The 17353-nt window shown below is 43.4% G+C and overlaps 1 protein-coding gene across 2 annotated transcripts in view; it reads right to left on the reverse strand.

Annotated features, from left to right (window-relative positions):
- The window catches only part of VWA3A (von Willebrand factor A domain containing 3A), a 99131-nt gene continuing 81778 nt past the window's right edge, over positions 1–17353 (reverse strand). The window contains exons 32-34 of one of the 2 annotated variants that reach the window (XM_075179706.1): positions 11667–11764; positions 9443–9510; positions 1–393 (exon numbers count right to left, since the gene is read on the reverse strand). In XM_075179706.1, coding sequence (XP_075035807.1) covers positions 383–393; positions 9443–9510; positions 11667–11764 — 177 coding nt within the window. In that variant the 3' untranslated portion in view covers positions 1–382. Of the gene's footprint in view, positions 394–5677; positions 5909–9442; positions 9511–11666; positions 11765–17353 lie in introns of those variants that run through there. The other variant, XM_075179705.1, reaches the window with a different exon arrangement.

A 17353-nucleotide genomic window follows, 5' to 3' on the forward strand; every position in this document is an offset into this window, starting at 1 on the left:
TGATGTGACAAAATAAACTTTATTCACATACAGTGTAACAATATAAAAGATGTTCACTATATACTTCTGTAAGAACAAAACAAATCAAATGTTACATAATTAAGGGAAGATAAAAATATTATTTTAATTCATTTTTCAGTTCTCCTCTACAGCATTTAAGTGGATTAAATGTATTTTGTGGATATATTTGCATAAAAGAAAATCAAAACATTTAATTGATACATTATTCCTGCCAATACTTGGTAAAGGTAAGCATCTGAGTGGCAGATTCACACAACAACTGCATTATAAATAACACTTTATTCATACAACTGCACAGATGTGTTTTAGGATCCCAATATGTTGTCTTGTATGTTGATTAAGTGATTTTTCCTGTCGTGATCTAATTCTTTTCATCTGTTAAAACAAAAATATACAAGTTGGCATGTAAGACATATGTTGCATGTATATGAACCCATATCCTGGCCTACTTTACAAGCTGGGCAGAGCATGTATTCCCATTATGGAAGCTGCGTTCTGCCACATCATCAACATGACATGAGAGCTGCCTTGTTAGACGGTGCACGTATCACCTTAAATCTTATTAGAATATAAAAGAGCATAAAATATCACCCTATACTCATTGTTGTAGTATATATGGTTGCTGAAAAAAACCCTTCCTTTCTTGTCCTCTTCCACCAGATTAATAACATGATGAGATGACGCTGAGATTTATACAAATTAATTCTCAAGGCTGGGGAAAGGGGGGAAGTGAAGTACAACTGTAGTTTACAAACAAAATAGCAACCTGCACTGTTGTGCTGCTTACCATTACCTCCAGCCAATCAGAGTACAATGTATTGGAAACATAATCTCGGTGCTCTAACCATAGACAGTATAGGCTGCTCGCACCCTATTAGTCTCTAACAGGGAGTTTGGGGCCTGGGTGGCAGCACTATGGGGATCTTGGTGTTTAGAATAGAGGGGGTAAATTGCAGGATAACTCTGTATATCATGACATGTGAATATATATGGTGGCATGGGACTGTACTATGTGCAGATGGTAGTTAGAGTTAGCTTCTCATTATGACAGCTCTGTGCCCTACCTCACACTTTTTCTTATTCTCATAAATATAAAGCATCACAAGTATCGTCTCTGTTTGGCTGCTGGTCCCACTAAGCTCAACTGTCAGCATCCTGGACCACATGTCAAAGTTGCAGAGACTGCCTACACTATTAACCCAAGCTAGAGAATGGTAAAGTAATCTCCACCTCCTCCACTGCCTTGCATAAATTAATTGTTCCTCCCCATTCTCTCATTACCTACCATAGCTAATCCCCATCTCTCACATCTCTCCATCATGCAAGTACTCAATTTACCTTCTCTCTTTTTTCCTACTCATTTGCACCAAACTCCTCTTCTCCCGCCCCTATTGTTGCCCCTTCACTACTTCCCTCCTCACTAGTCTGCACACATGGATTGTTTAGTATCCTTCACCCACCACACCCACGGACTACATAAGCAGTTACAAACCTCACACCCACAAATCATCCTTACATTTCCTTTTCCTAACCCTGCTCCTTCTCATGGCTGCTGGTGCCAGCTCACCAAACCTTGAACCTCATGCAATCCCCACTAACTCCTCACACTTCTCGTTCCATCCAAAAACTTTCCATCCACCTCATGCTTCAGATCCCTGTACTACCCGTTATTCTATTGTATGCAGCCAGCCCTGACCTCAGCTTCTTATTGATCTTGCTTTAGAACTCGGCCTTCCCTGACCTTAGTAGATGGAGAGAATAGTCCCCTATGGCGCAGAAAGGGTAGATGAGGGTGCTGAGAGTGTTGTATTGTGTAGATGGATAAACATACATCAGCGAGTATAAAGCTCAACATAAGGAACCTTGGATAAAGGTGACAAATGGTCTTGGTAGAAAAATGTATCGGAGAGATAACAGTCAATACATTCAGTATTTATTGCTCAAACACATTTCCGAGAGAATAGCAGGTACCTTGCTATAGGTCTAATCATAGACAAATATACAATAAGTAAACATAACTCCTTACAATTAGTAAGGATGATGCGTAAAATCATGGACCAAAAGAGACGAAAACCATCAGAGGAAAGCGAGGAGGAAAGACCCTTAGGAGCAAGACCGAAAGTAAGAAAATAGTTGTCAACAATAAAGGAATCTTCAATCTTAGCAATACCACTCACACAACCACAATTTGGGGTTCTAAGAAAAGGGCTTAAGTTTGCCCCGTATCAATCTCTTAATAAGTTTGAAACTTACATCAATCTTCATAAATTTATTCGAAAGCTTACCCTGAAATTTTTTTTTAGCCAACCCAACAAGAGTACACCAACCAATACTCCTAAAGTTGCTGAGACTGAATTTCAACACACCACACTGAAAGAAAAATCAAAATTTTATCTAAATTACCTGAAAGGTCCCTTTATCACTACATTCCAAAAATTGGTAGAGAAAGATATCCAAGACTTACAAATTACCCACAAATCCTCTAATTTGACCAGGAAAGAGAGGGCCGCCATCAAGGAACTTAAAAACAATTCAAACCTTATCATTAAACCAGCAGACAAAGGCGGTGGGATCACCATCCTAGATAAAGATATGTATCTTGAGGAATTAAATAGGCAATTTAAAGATACCAGTACTTACGAGCTACTCCCTAATGACCCTACCGCAAAATACCAAGAAGAATTGTCTCACCTTCTTAAGTCGGCCTTCCAAAGGGGCATCCAGAATAAAGCCGAGTTTGATTATCTATTTATCCAATTTCCCAGGGTCCCCGTCATTTATCACCTGCCTAAAATACACAAGAATCCGGACAAGCCCCCAGGTAGAGCCATCGTCTCAGGTATCCTGTCCCTCACCACTCACCTGTCAAGCTACATCGACTCATTTCTACAACCCTTGGTTATTAAACAAAGAAATTACATCAGAGATATGGGGCACGTGCTAGAATTTCTAAACAATGTCAAATGGGAGGATGGTTATTACTTGGCTACCTGTGATGTCACCTCCCTGTATACTGTAATTGACCATCAGGCAGGGTGCACCCATGTCAGGAAGATCCTTACCAAAGAATCCGATGTATCAGGGCTGCAAATTGATTTTTTTTTATCATGGAGGGAATCTCATTTATTCTCCACCATAACTATTTTTGGTCAGAAGGGAATTTTTACAAACAGGTTCGCGGAAGTGCTATGGGCGCAAAATTTGCGCCCAGTTACGCGAACCTGTTTGTGGCTGCATGGGAAAATGCCACTATCTGGGAGATGCCCCCCATATCCTTTTTTGGCGTCGTTATATCGACGATGTCCTCTTCATTTGGACTGGCACCAAGAGTGATTTAGATCTGTTTTTAGGGTACATCAACTTAAATGACCTTAATTTACAATTTACAGCCCACACTAGCAAAGAATCGGTCCAGTTTCTTGATCTCGAAATTTACATTGAGAATGGTCAGATTGAGACAAGAACGTTTTTTAAAGAAGTAGATTCCAACTCCTTTATCCCCTTCAACAGTAACCACCACAATAACTGGATACGCAACATTCCAAAGGGTCAGTTCACTAGAATTCGATGGAACTGTTCGAAACCAGAATAATTTGCTCTACAGGCTAGCATTCTCAAAGACCGGTTCCTTGAAAGAAAGTACCAACCCCAACTAATAGAACAGGCTTACGAATCCATAAAACACACCAACAGGGAACACCTTCTTGTTACTAATGCAAAAGAGCCTGAACCCTTGTCCATTCCCTTTATCACCAAATTTAGCTCTGACTCCAAGAAAATTGAGCATATCTTCAAAAGACACTGGAACATCCTTCTGGGGGACAATACATTGAAAGAATTTCTCCCAGCAGCTCCCAGATTCATTTATACCAAAGCTAACAATCTGAGAAAACAACTAAACAACAAAATTCACTTTTAACAGCAGACTCACTTGTGACACCACAGTGGTCATTTACCTCCTGGAATGCCCCTGTGGCCTGCAGTATATTGGGAGAACAATTAGGAAGCTTAGGGTTAGGATCTCCCAACACCAGAGGAACATTAAAAAGGGCCTCGAAACACATAGCGTCTCAGCACACTTTGCTACCCACCACGCCAAAGATCCTTCCCTACTGCAATTTATGGCAATTAGGAAAATTGTTAGACCCTGGAGGGGTTGGCGACTATGTTAAAACCATCTCCCAAAAAGAGTCTGAATGGATTTACTGCATCAAATCCTTAACACCACAGGGTTTGAACATCGCTTTGAGCTGGGTCATTTCCTATGATCAGCCCTGCATACTAGTACACTATCTCTGCCTACCTATGTTCCTGTCTAACACTCCCCATTATTTTTCCTTTATTTATTCCACCTTGTTTTATATTTTAATGCTATATTTTGCTAAATAGAACCTATACATGTGTGTGTTTCTCCACTGGCTACTTGTCGTTGGCAGTATATATCGATGAACTGTTGGTATCCGTCCACAAGAGAAAAGGACAGCACCATTGGGAGTCTGACTTTGTCCGCTTCCACCAGACTTCATATGAAACATTAGAAAACGATCATCAAGTATTTACTTATACATACATTCTCGCAATATTATGTATTAAACACGCATATGTGGTCCATTATTTTCTACTGACCATTGGCCGCTGTGACCATCAATCACGCCCCAGGACCAATGAATGGCACTTATACAGTCTACCGCCCACAAAGATTATCTCTCAGCACCATTGGATGATCAACTGTCACGGCTCTGAGGGTGTTTGCAGATCCCTTGCCTCTACTATAGAGGATGGTGGAGGCAGAACACAATAATATTCTTAGGATAAATTCACGGCTTACAAGCATCAATAATAACACAGGAGAAAGTAGTAGTGCTGCAACGTATTATATTGAATGTTGGTACAACAGGAATGGAAGGAATTGGAGATAGATATATATATATTGGCAAAGATAAATACACAGCACTTCGTTGTAATGCAGACATTAATCACATATGCTACTTCATAGTCGGTAACCCTTGGCAACAGCATGAGATGAGATGAGATGATATACAGTTCAACACAGTGATGATAAACAAGAACACTAGGATCCAATAGAGAACCACACAGCAGATGAATGTGAATCACTGGTACAGCTTACAGTCCAAGCAGAGTAGTATATAGAACTTGGCTGATCCGAGAGTAGAGATGACTCAACATAGCAGGTGGTACTGGAAACACAGTGATTCTTATTAAGTAGAACAGCAAGCGTTAAACATTACCCAAGGACTTGGATGAACACTGACACGTGCAGTAGAATGTTGCCTAGAAGTAGCAGAGACGTGAGTAGTATCTGAACCATGCGTGGAACTACAGGTAGCAGGATTTGTTGTAACTGCAATGGTAAGTTCGCTGTAGTATGAAGCAAATGAACAGAGACACGTAACTTGAGCCCAAGTACTAGCCACCGGCACAACAAGTAGTTCACAATAACAGTCCAGTAAACAAGTAACAGCAGAGTAAGGATAACCCGTGTCAGACATGGAACTACAAGTGACAAGTAACTTGATAGTAGCTCTTACAGCGAGATGCAGCGATCTTAGCCAGCCAGACGTAAAGGTGAACCAATAGATAAGGTTTAGCAGCAACTCGTTCAGCGTGCAGATGAATAGAGGAGAGGAGTTCCAGCTTGCAGGTGAACAGCAGTGAGGAATTTGCAGCTTGCAGGTGAACAGCAGTAAGGAGTTCAGTCCAGCGAGCAGGTAACGGACACACGGAAGGAGAGGTATACAGCCAGATCCAAATGCAACCAGAGTAACACGAAGAACAGGCAATGAGCCCATAACCTTGGGAGGTTAATATAGTGCTCCAGGACCAATGAGTTTCCGGAGGAGGTCCAGATCACAGTAGCCAGGAACACCTGTGAAAGTAATGTCTGAGGCAGAAGCAAGCAGAATCATGGTTCTTAAAGAGAAAGTCACAGCGCCGGCACCTAACTATGGGAGCGGCGTGTGACATCAACTTTGTTTACACCCACGAGAACCAATAGGAAGCATGAGAAGTGAACCTATCACTGAGAAGGGCGCCCTTTATAAAACCCCTTAATGAAATCATGGGCCATTATCGTTATCCCTGAAGAAGCCTGTTGGTGAAACGCTTTATACTTACATTTCCAGATCGTGCCGGTTATACCGCTATGAGGAAGGATCTTTTTACTTCAGCGCATTTGAACCGGGTCGCGGCTGCGACCTCTCCGCTCCATACGATACCACTCATCACTTCACTATCATCTACGTTGCCGGACACAGCTAATTCTTTGAAAAAGGACCCAGACATCATCCCTATTAAGGGCAAGTCCTATACCTTTTGCACCACGAACTTGTACTCCCGGATTGGCCGCATCCGCTCCACTGGATCATTATTGGATGCCCAGGGAAATTCAGTGCTGTATAACGGATCTACCCTTCCCAAGGGTATACAGAGACTTTATCCCTATGGACTCTATTAGTGTATATACCGGAGATACAGGTGGTCAGTTTTCTGTTGGTTGTGTTTCAGTTCATCACTACTTATGGTCCATGATTTTACGCATCATCCTTACTAATTGTGAGGAGTTATGTTTACTTATTGTATATTTGTCTATGATTAGACCTATAGCAAGGTACCTGCTATTCTCTCGGAGATGTGTTTGAGCAATAAATACTGAATGTATTGACCGTTATCTCTCCGATACATTTTTCTACCAAGACCATTTGTCACCTTATCAAAGATTCCTTATGTTGAGCTTTATAGTCATTGATGTATGTTTATCCATCTACACAATACAACACTCAGCACCCTCATCTACCCTTTCTGCGCCATAGGGGACCATTCTCTCCATCTATCAAGTTACTATCAAGGGTTGGGACTACCCTTTTGCTTCGTGTCCCCCCGGCAGCAATATCTATTCACATAGCCAAAAGGGAGCGCGGTAGCCCACCCATTTTCTATTGCAGTTCCCTCACCTTAGGTCTGTATTTTATACTGTATCCTGCTGCTCTTGCTGCTTGTCTGCTACCTCCCTCCGTGTCCTGTGCACCCCACCAACAATGTTGTGTTTAATTAACCGCTACTAGAGTTAAGACCTGGTGGGACAGCCGAGTAGTTTTGGAACATACTGCATGCCTTGGAAAGGGCGCTGCTATAGGCAAAGCTTGTGAAGAAGGTTATAGTGGTTTATAATCCCTTCTGATATTGCTCTAACACCCTTCCAGTGATGGAGAGATTCTCTATCTGCCACTTTCCCAGACTCGGAAACAGACAAGGTATTGCAATAGACATTCCTTCTCCATACTGCACCTTCCGATTTATACCAACAGAACCCTCCGTCTCCTTCACTTCCTTTAAAGTCCACACTATGCATCTATTCTCTCCTCTTCACCTGTGGTGCTGCCATTTATCACTCCCATGTCAAATTTCCCAATTTCTTGACAACTTTGCTGTCTGGCTAACTTATTTCCTATCCTTTGACCTGCCTATTCTCATACAGTAGTGTACAAATTATTTGGGACAAAGCTTGTTTTTTGCTGTGGCTTTTTTATTTAATACATAGAATTACTTACATATTAGTTAATATAAACATCCTTAGCCACAATAACTTGTTTTATATTTTAGCTTTAAGGAGTTGTATTTTTTTGGTCTTCTTACAGTTCTTCCAACTTCTAAAAGTCTGCAATCAGTACACCCCCAGCTGCTAGGTCTTTTTTTAAGTCCTTTTTTGTTTTATCTGGAGAAATAAAACATTTTCCCCTTCCATTTCGATAGCAAAGATCCAGTTTTGCTGTGAGTTTTAAGTAGCCCTTGAAACACTAGATTTACTGACTCCAACAGAATCAGCTATATCAAGAACAGTCAATGTTGTGTGCTTTCTATCGGGCCCAATAATTTAAAACCACAAACACAAAAACTTACTTTGTCCCAATTAATTTGCACACTACTGCACTAGGTGATTTTGAACATTCCCAAAGCAAAGTCATAAAACTTCTTTCACTTACTTCATCCTTTAACAATGCAGCAGCTCCAACCACCACATATAGTCTCCGATGATCCAAACCTCAACCATAAACTCACTACTTGCAAAAGGGCTCCCGCACTGCTGACGACCACTGGAGGAAATCTCATTCCTATGCCAACTTTCTCCACTATAAATTCATCCTTTCATCTTACACTGCCCCTTCACTTGCCAAGCAAACATATTTCACTACTCTAATATACCCAGTTTTCTAGCCCCCATCACCACTTCCACTTAATTCTCTGTCTACCTGCTCCTTCCTCCCTTACATACCGTGATTTGCCACCTGCTTCAAAGACAAAATCACTGTTGACCACCCTCTTCTTCTGTACACCCTTCACTCCATTGGCCTTTGTGACACGGTTCTTTGCTGGTTCACTTCCTACCTATTTAGCCACTACTTTAGTGTCTCTATCTCTGGCACATCCCCCCTCCACTTCCACTGACTGTTGGGCTCACACAAGGCTCTGTTCTTAGCCCTCTGCTTTACTCACTGTACACCAAATTTACTCCTTTTTCCTTAACTCTGATGACACACAAATCTACCTCTCCCATGATCTCTCTCTTTCTGTACTCTCTCATGTAACCAATTGTCTCTCTGATAGTCCCACCGTTATCTAAAGCTCAACATGTCCAAAACAGAACTTATCTTCTCCCAGAGTCACCACCTCCCCTCAAATCGTCCTCACGGTCAATAACAGCGTTATTTCCTCATTCTCCCGGGCTCGGTGCCTTGATGTCACATTTGATTGTGTCCTCTGCTTTATTCCTCAAATCCAGTCTCTCTCTCCCAGTCCTGTCACTTCCACCTTAGATATATTACCAGGATACACCCTTTTCTTACTCAAGATGCAACGAAAACTCTCCTGCCTTGGCTACTGTAACCTCCTCCACTTAAACATTCCCCTTCTTCATCTATCCCTGCTTAAATCAATCTTAAATGTCGTACCAAGACTGATCTTCCTCTCTTGCCGCTCCATATCTGCCACACCAAAATTCCTACACTGGCTCCAGATGTTGTTCAGAATCCAATTCAAATTATTCAACCTTATATACAAAGCCCTTAACACCGCCCCTCTAAAAATGACCCCTGACTTATGATACATGGTTGTGAACTTCAGTGATGATTGTGGGAATTCACCGTAATTAGAACTAGTAACATATGTGAGCATCTTTGTAGAATGGTCAACCTTCCCTTATATACCTCTTCCACCTTCATCTTGTATTTCTTATCTTTCCAAACCTTTGCTAACTGTGGTTTTCTACTTGAAAAACTACAACAAAACTAATATAAATATTATAACCTAGTAAACAATACATTGCACATTGGAATGTATTCCATAACCTTTTCACTAATTTCTTTACCTGCAAAGCTTACGAAAAATGAACTCATTTTATGCTTACCTGGAAGATCACCTCCTTCTAAAGATGAATCTTGAGAGCCAAACTTCTGTTTTTCTAATATGAGAGACCTGTTAGAAAAAAACAGGTAATACTTTATCATTTTATTATAATTAAACATATAGTATGACAGGGACAATGATAAAACATGCAAACAATGTAACATCATAGTGAAAACTCATACACATACAATGAATTGCTGGAGACATATTGCAGGGTAGGGTTGCGACGTTCTGGCCATACTCTTCTAGTTCTGCTTTTATTTGGCCATTCCTCAAGTATTTGCATAGTGTAGGTATAACATATAGATAGATACAGGTCATATCATATAAGGATATGACTGATGCTTATAGGCCATGTGTTGTATTATAAACTGTCTGCAGTATACAAATGTAGGCATAAATTGAAATGCACCATTATAATGTCCACTCAAACTAGTTAAGGCTGCACAGACAGCGTATATACATGGTGACGCAATAAAGCATACACTTAGCTAGTGTGTTTTTGGCCGACTTTTATAAGGAGTTTATTATAAAATATTGCTATTTATTACATATTTGCGCAGATTAGACTATCTCATACCGCTTTCATACTGCCGCCCCGGCATTATCCCGGGTTTTTCAAGCCGGGTTTTTGCCGGGGCTCGGAGCGTCCCAGCTCAGAAACACCATTCATACTGCACCTCGGACCCGGGAATTTCCCGGGTTGACCCCATTCATACTGCACAAGTCTGTGCCCTGGCAATCTGTGGGAGTCATCACCAGAGCAGTTTTCATTGGCTGAAAAATGGTGATGTCATTGAAAGGTGACTGGCTGTCTGCCAGAGACAGGCAGACAGCCAATCAGCTTGTTTTCTGTGCAACCCGGGTTGAAAAACCCGCCGGGTTGCACCATTCATAGTGCAGGCAACCCGGATCCGACCCGGGAATTACACCTCGATAAATCCCGGGTTGAAGACCCGGGTTTTTAGACCCGGGATTTTTGACTTGTACCATTCATACTGCACCAAGACCCGGGTCGTTTGAGCTCGCCCTGGCAAAAACCCGGGATTTTGGTGCAGTATCAATGGGGAAACCTAAATGCCTGAATGATTTCCTACTATTTTTTACCTCCAACATTTCCTTTGCATGGTCACTGGTAGAATCTATATTTACCTTACGCCAATGAACGCAACTGACTGATGTCTGAATACAAATGACACTTACGACTCTCTACCACTAGAGAGACGGAAGGGGAGAGGGATGTAGGCCATATACAGTAAGGGCATCTCAACGCAGATGCGGATGATTTAAGTCCTGGGTGTCTCGTAGCCTGGTTTCAGCCATATCACTTGCACCAGCTACAGGGCAGGTGTAAGTGCCAACTGATAGTGATGACTGACATGTCATAGACTTTGTATTAAAAACTACACATATGCATGCCACTAGCTAGCACGGAACATGTTTATGCAAGGAAGATATAAATGCATTTGTGTATTTAATGTAAAAAAATAAAAATAAATTAATTAATGAATATATTGTTGTTCATTTATTTTATATTATAACATATTTTTAAAGCACTCTAATGTGAACTTCTATTGCACAGATACGGTGGCATATACTGCAGGCTGTTGTGTGTATCTACATACAGCAAGTTAGCAAGTTAGGGCAGCACGGTGGCTAAGTGGTTAGCACTTCTGCCTCACAGCGCTGGGGTCATGAGTTCAATTCCTGACTATGGCCTTATCTGTGTGGAGTTTGTATATTCTCCCCGTGTTTGCGTGGGTTTCCTCCGGGTGCTCCGGTTTCCTCCCACACTCCAAAAATATACTAGTAGGTTAATTGGCTGCTATCAAAATTGACCCTGTCTGTCGGTCTGTGTGTGTGTGTGTTAGGGAATTTAGACTAAGCTCCAAAGAGGCAGGGACTGATGTGAATGGGTTCTCTGTACAGCGCTGCGGAATCAGTGGCGCTATAGAAATAAATGGTGGTGATGATGATGATAATGATGATCTATTGGCACTTTTTTAATACACAAATTGCATCCAAACATGAATCAATGTGTGTATGTTCTCAGTTATTTTGGGTGTTTTCCAGTCCCTAAATGCCATTATACAGTCACAAAGTGCTAAATGACACCTTGGGTAATATTTAAATGTTTGTGTGTCCACCCACTATTCTCTTATTTGCACTGCCAGCTGGATAGACGTATGTACAGAGAGATATTAAAGGAAAAACAGGAAACGTACCGGAATGATCTTGCTTGTGTGACAAATCTGCGAGCTTTGTCTATTTCTTTAGCAAGTCTTTTTAAATCATCACCTTCAAATGTTGGGAGGACTGGGTCCTTATATAAAATAGATACAAAGAGAAACCAAAACATTAGTATCAAACACGTTCCCTAAATCTGTAGCAAACTGCACCGAATTTTATGGCCAGAGAACTGCTCCAAAAGAGTGACATGTCAAGCAAGACTTGCGTAAAGAAAAATATAATGGTATCAGAAAGATTTGAAAATTCCATTTTCTGTGTTGTGCTTATAAAAAGTATGTTTGTGCTGTCAGTTGATTTCTGATTCACTGGAGCGTTGGTGCAGAATAGAATGCCCTTTGGTCCTGCTGTGTGCCTTCATTTGTACAAGTGTTCCTAGATTGCCACCAAAGTGCATAGGTTTATGGAGGAAGATGGGGGAGAGCTGGACTGAGTGACAGCATTTCTTCCCAAACATGGGGTATCCTCCTAGTATTGTGGAGCAGTGCAAAAAGGAGATCTCATTTCATGTCTCATCCTATCTTTTTAATTGGACCCATTTTGCACCTTCATGTTGCACATTTGTCGACGAACTCCCAGCAGTGAAATAAAGAACTTGACAAAAAATGACTAATGTAATAAAGACAGCCCTGGGGGTAGTTTACCAAGCTGCGGGTTTGAAAAAGTGGAGATGTTGCCTATAGCAACCAATCAGATTCTAGCTATCATTTTGTAGAGTGTATTAGATAAATGATAACTAGAATCTGACTGGTTGCTATAGGTAACATCTCCAGTTTTCAAACCTGCAGCAGGAAAGAGAAGTGGGTAATCCATAGATATGGACCTGGTACTGCGAGCAGTATTCTAGGAGAAAAACAGAGAAGTTTACTTAAAAAGAGGATTTATGTACTTACGTTAAATCCGTTTCTCTGATTCCGTCTGGGGGACACTGCTTACCATGGGTTGTGGAGGGGAGCTTAGGGAGTTGGCACTTAACTAGTTAACTTTAGTACTGCCTACAGACCCCTCCCCTCTACAATCCCCCCGCCTCTTCCTCCTCAGTTATTTAAAAAGCCCCAAGGAGATAGGTCAATCAACCAAGAGCATATAGAGGAAAGGCAGAAGGGAGGGATCGCAGTGTCCCCCAGACGGAATCAGAGAAACGGATTTAACGTAAGTACATAAATCCTCTTTTCTCTTTCATCCAGTCTGGGGGACACTGCTTGCCATGGGGACGTTCTAAAGCAGCCTCCTAAGGATGGGACTACTCTGAAAGCCCCGCTCGTAAAGCATTACGAGCGAAATTTGCATGCGCGGAAGCAAATACATTAAACTGGAAAACTTTGTAAAGGTGTGGACAGAGGACCAGGTGGCTGCTCTGCAAAGCTAGTCTGCAGAAACCCCATTTCTCGCTGCCCAAGACGCCCCTACCGATCTGGTGGAATGGGCCGCAAGTCTCTCTGGCACCGGACGGTTAGCCTTTATGTAAGCTTGCCTAATGGTAGCCATAATCCATTTTGCAATGGACTGTTTTGAGGCTGGCCAGCCTCTCTTATTAGCATCATAAAGAACAAACAAAGAATCGGTACGCCTCATTAGAGAAGTTCTTTTGACATAAATGCGGAGAGCCCTAACCACCAGTGCCGTAACTAGACATTTTAGTGCCCTGGGCGAGACAGGGCACCGGCGCCCCCCATCTAAGTGGGAGTGGCATTTGACAAGTGGGTGTGGCCAACCTAATTTGTGGGTGTGGCTAGCATTTTACTGAAAGAATATATAATATATATATATACATATCTATATATACACACACACACACCCACACACACACTGGTGGGATTCCATTAAGCTAGCTTTTTTTATATAGAAAGGAGAAGCCCTATGACATACATTACTATTTTAATATAGTACACTAAAAAGAGGCAAGATGGGAATATTAGGTCAAGTAACAGAACAGATCTTATAGGTCAGAGGGTAGTAAAGAAAATAAATGTTTACCAGTGTGCCTCCTTTAGCGCCCACAAGCAAAAAGGATATTTAATTTTGCAGAACACAAATTTTTTATTTTTTATTTTATATTTTACTTTTTTTTCTAAAATACAGACCTACTAACTTGCTGGATAAGTTAATAAATAAGCACTTTAGGTACATTCCAGATCGCTTATAGATCAATTGTTTAGTAAAACAGTTACTGGATTGTTGTAAAAGGCATTTTGCAAAAAAATGCTGGCTTTTGAATATTGAGTGACCTCCTAAGCTGAGGAAAAATACATAGCTTGCCCACACACACATAATATAAATACAATTTTACTTACCCGTCCTGTGTCCTGTGTCCTGTGTCCTGTGTCCTGTGTCCTGTTACGCTGCCTCTGCCCCAGCAGTGCTCCTCGCTGAATACGACGTCACATTCAGTGGGAGCGAGGAGACTGCCGGGAGGCGCCGGGAGATCAGGTGACTTTTTTTTTTTTTTTCCCCCTCCTTTTGTATTAACTTTATTGACACGGCTGCAATTTTCTTAGTTCTTTTTTTTTTTAATATGCCGGCGGGTAGGGGAAGGTAGCGGGCGGCTGCTGCGCCCTCTAGGGCTTGCGCCCGGGGCGATGGCACCGCCCGCACCACCCTAGTTACGGCTCTGCTAACCACATCTAACTTTTCCATAGACTCTGAATCCGAATGGGAAGTGGGAGAAAAGACCGGAACTACAATTTCCTGTTTCAGATGGAAAGCCGAAACTACTTTAGGAACGAAGGAAGGGAGGGTTCTTAACACCGCTCTGTCCTTGTGGAAAACCAGATATGGTTCCCGGCAAGACAGAGCTCCTAATTCTGAAACCCTACGCGCAGATGCAATAGCCAAAAGAAAGAGGACCTTCCAGGTCAACCACTTAAAATCTGCCACAAGTAATGGCTCAAAGGGAGGCCCTTTAAGCATGTCCAGCACCAGGTTGAGATCCCACGGTGCTGTAGGCGGAACATAGGGAGGCTGAATATGCAAGACTCCCTGAAGGAAAGTCCTAATATCTGGCAAATCCGCTAATTTCAGGTGAAAAAAAGACTGAAAGTGCCGATACCTGAACTTTCAGGGAACCTAAACGAAGCCCTGCTTCCAGGCCATTTTGAAGAAAAGCCAATAAACGAGGAAGATGAAAGGAGGACGAGTGACATGTCCTATTTTCGCACCATCTGATATAGGCTTTCCAAATCTGGTGATAGATGCAAGCTGAGACCGGCTTTCTGGCTCGCATCATAGTGTTCACCACGCTGGAGGAAAAACCTCTAGCCCTCCAGAGGCTGGCTTCAACAGTCATGCCGTTAAACTGAGCTGAGGAAAATTCTGGTAATGGAAGGGACCCTGCAGAAGAAGGTCGTCTCGTGATGGAAGACGAAACCCCTGTCCTTCTGCCATAGAGAGTATGTCCGCGTACCAGACTCGGCGCGGCCATGAGGGAGCTATCAGAATTACTGGCAGACCTCCTTGTCTTACTCGTCTGAGCACGCGAGTAAGCATGGGAATCAGAGGGAACAGGTATCCCAACCTAAAGTCCCATGACATAGTCATTACGTCCACTGTCACCGTTAAGGGGTCCCTTGCCCTTGCGCAAAACCTGTGAACCCTTCTGTTGTGTCTGGAGGCCATGAGATCTATATCCAGAAGACCCCACCTCTGAGCCAGAGACTGGAACACTTCCGGATGGAGTGACCACTCCCCCGGCATCATCTGGTTTCGAATTAGGTAGTCGGCCTCCCAATTTTTTATTCCTGGAATGAATACTGCCGATATTGCTGGAACATATTGTTCTGCCCAAATCAAGATTTGAGCTGCAATTTTCCTTGCAGCTGCACTCCTGGCTCCTTCCTGTCTGTTGACGTATGCCACGGCCGTGGCATTGTCGGACTGAACTCTGACAGGATAGCCCTAGAGGAGGGACTGGCCTCCCCTGAGGGCCAAAAGAATAGCCTTCAATTCCAGCACGCTTATCGATAGGGCTGATTCCTGAACCGACCAAAGTCCCTGGAGCCAGAGGTGCAGGATTACCGCCCCCTGACCTTTCAGGCTGGCGTCTGTCGTGGCTATGATCCATGACCATGGAGCAAAGGACCTGCCCACCGTCATGTGATCCTGAATCAGCCACCACTGGAGTGACTCTCTCGTCCACGGGGATAGAGAGATCCTTTGGAGGTCTAAGCGTAGGTGGGATCCTGACCATTTTGTCAGCAGATCCCACTGAAAACATCGAGAATGGGCTCGACCAAAGGGGATGGTCTCGAAGTAGGCCACCATCTTTCCCAGCAGCCGAATGCACAAGAGCATTGAGGGGCTGGGAGAAGACAAGACCTGAGTTGTTATGCTTTGAATTGAACCGATCTTCTCGACAGTCAGGAACACCTTTTGCTGGCTGGTGTCCATGATGAGGCCTAGGAAAACCCTGCGTTGACACGGAACCATCTGGGATTTCTTTAATTGATCAGCCATCCATGGCCCTCGAGAACCGCCAAGGAGAGGGACAGGTGATGACGTAAGCAATTCTCTGAGGAGGATTTGATGAGCAGATCGTCCAAATAAGGCACGACCTGAACTCCCTGAAGGTGAAGACGCGCCGCCATCACTGACCTGATCTTCGTGAAAACCCTCGGCGCTGTGGAGAGGCCGAAGGGGAGGGCCCAAACTGATAGTGGGAGGATCCCACTGTGAATCTGAGGAGGGACTGATGGTCGCTCCAAATGGGAACGTGGGGGTATGCGTCTTCTATGTCTATGGACGCCATAAACTGATCCTTCTCCGAGCCATTTATCACCGACCTCAGGGATTCCATCCGAAATCTGTCCACCCTTAAGTGCACATTGAGGCCCTTTAGGTTTAAGATGAGTCGAAAGGAGCCATCCGGCTTCTTGACCAGAAACAGGTTTGAATAAAACCCCTGTCCCTTCTGGTAGTCTGGGACCCTGCAGATAACTCTTTGCGAAAGAAGAGAGGCGACACAATCCTGTATAGCCTGTCTTCTTGATGGATCTCGGGGTAGCGGGGTTACGAAGAAACGATGTGGAACCGGGCCCAGCAGGTCTATCCTGTATCCCCTTAATGTAATGCCCCGAATCCAAGAGTCTTGGGAGGACGCTGCCCACTGTTCCTGAAACAAAGACAGACGTCCCCCCACTGGCGCCCCCTGTAGAAGAACAGAGTGGTCGTTAGGACGCAGGCTTCTCCTGGGACTTAGAGGCCTGGCGCCTAGCCGTAAACGAGGATCTCCCCCTAGAAGAGGAGCCTCAAGCATTAAGCTGTCTACCTCTAAAGGACTGTCCTCTAGGCAAGGAGATCCCCCGAAAGGGCTGACGAAAGGAGCTGACCCGAGGGTTCTGACTCCTATTAGGGAATACCGGCAAGGAAGTGCTTTTGCCCCCTGATGCCTGAGAGATCAAGGTATCCAATTCCGGTCCGAACAAACCTGCTGCTGAAAAAGGAATGGTTTCAACGGACTTTTTTGAATCCGCATCTCCTTCTCAGGATTTCAGCCATAGTGTCCTTCTTGCTGAAATAGATGCCGTCTGAATAGAAGAGGATACAGCCGCTGTGTTCTGGGCCGCCTCATAAAGGTACCCCGATGCCTCCTTCAAATGCAAAGCCAGGGGAAGTAAATCAGAGTCCTGTAAGGCCTCTGCCAGCTGGTCTGCCCATGCTACCATGGCTC

The sequence above is a fragment of the Mixophyes fleayi genome, chromosome 7 (genome assembly GCF_038048845.1).
Source record: "Mixophyes fleayi isolate aMixFle1 chromosome 7, aMixFle1.hap1, whole genome shotgun sequence".
In the NCBI taxonomy this organism is placed as follows: Eukaryota; Metazoa; Chordata; class Amphibia; order Anura; family Limnodynastidae; genus Mixophyes; species Mixophyes fleayi.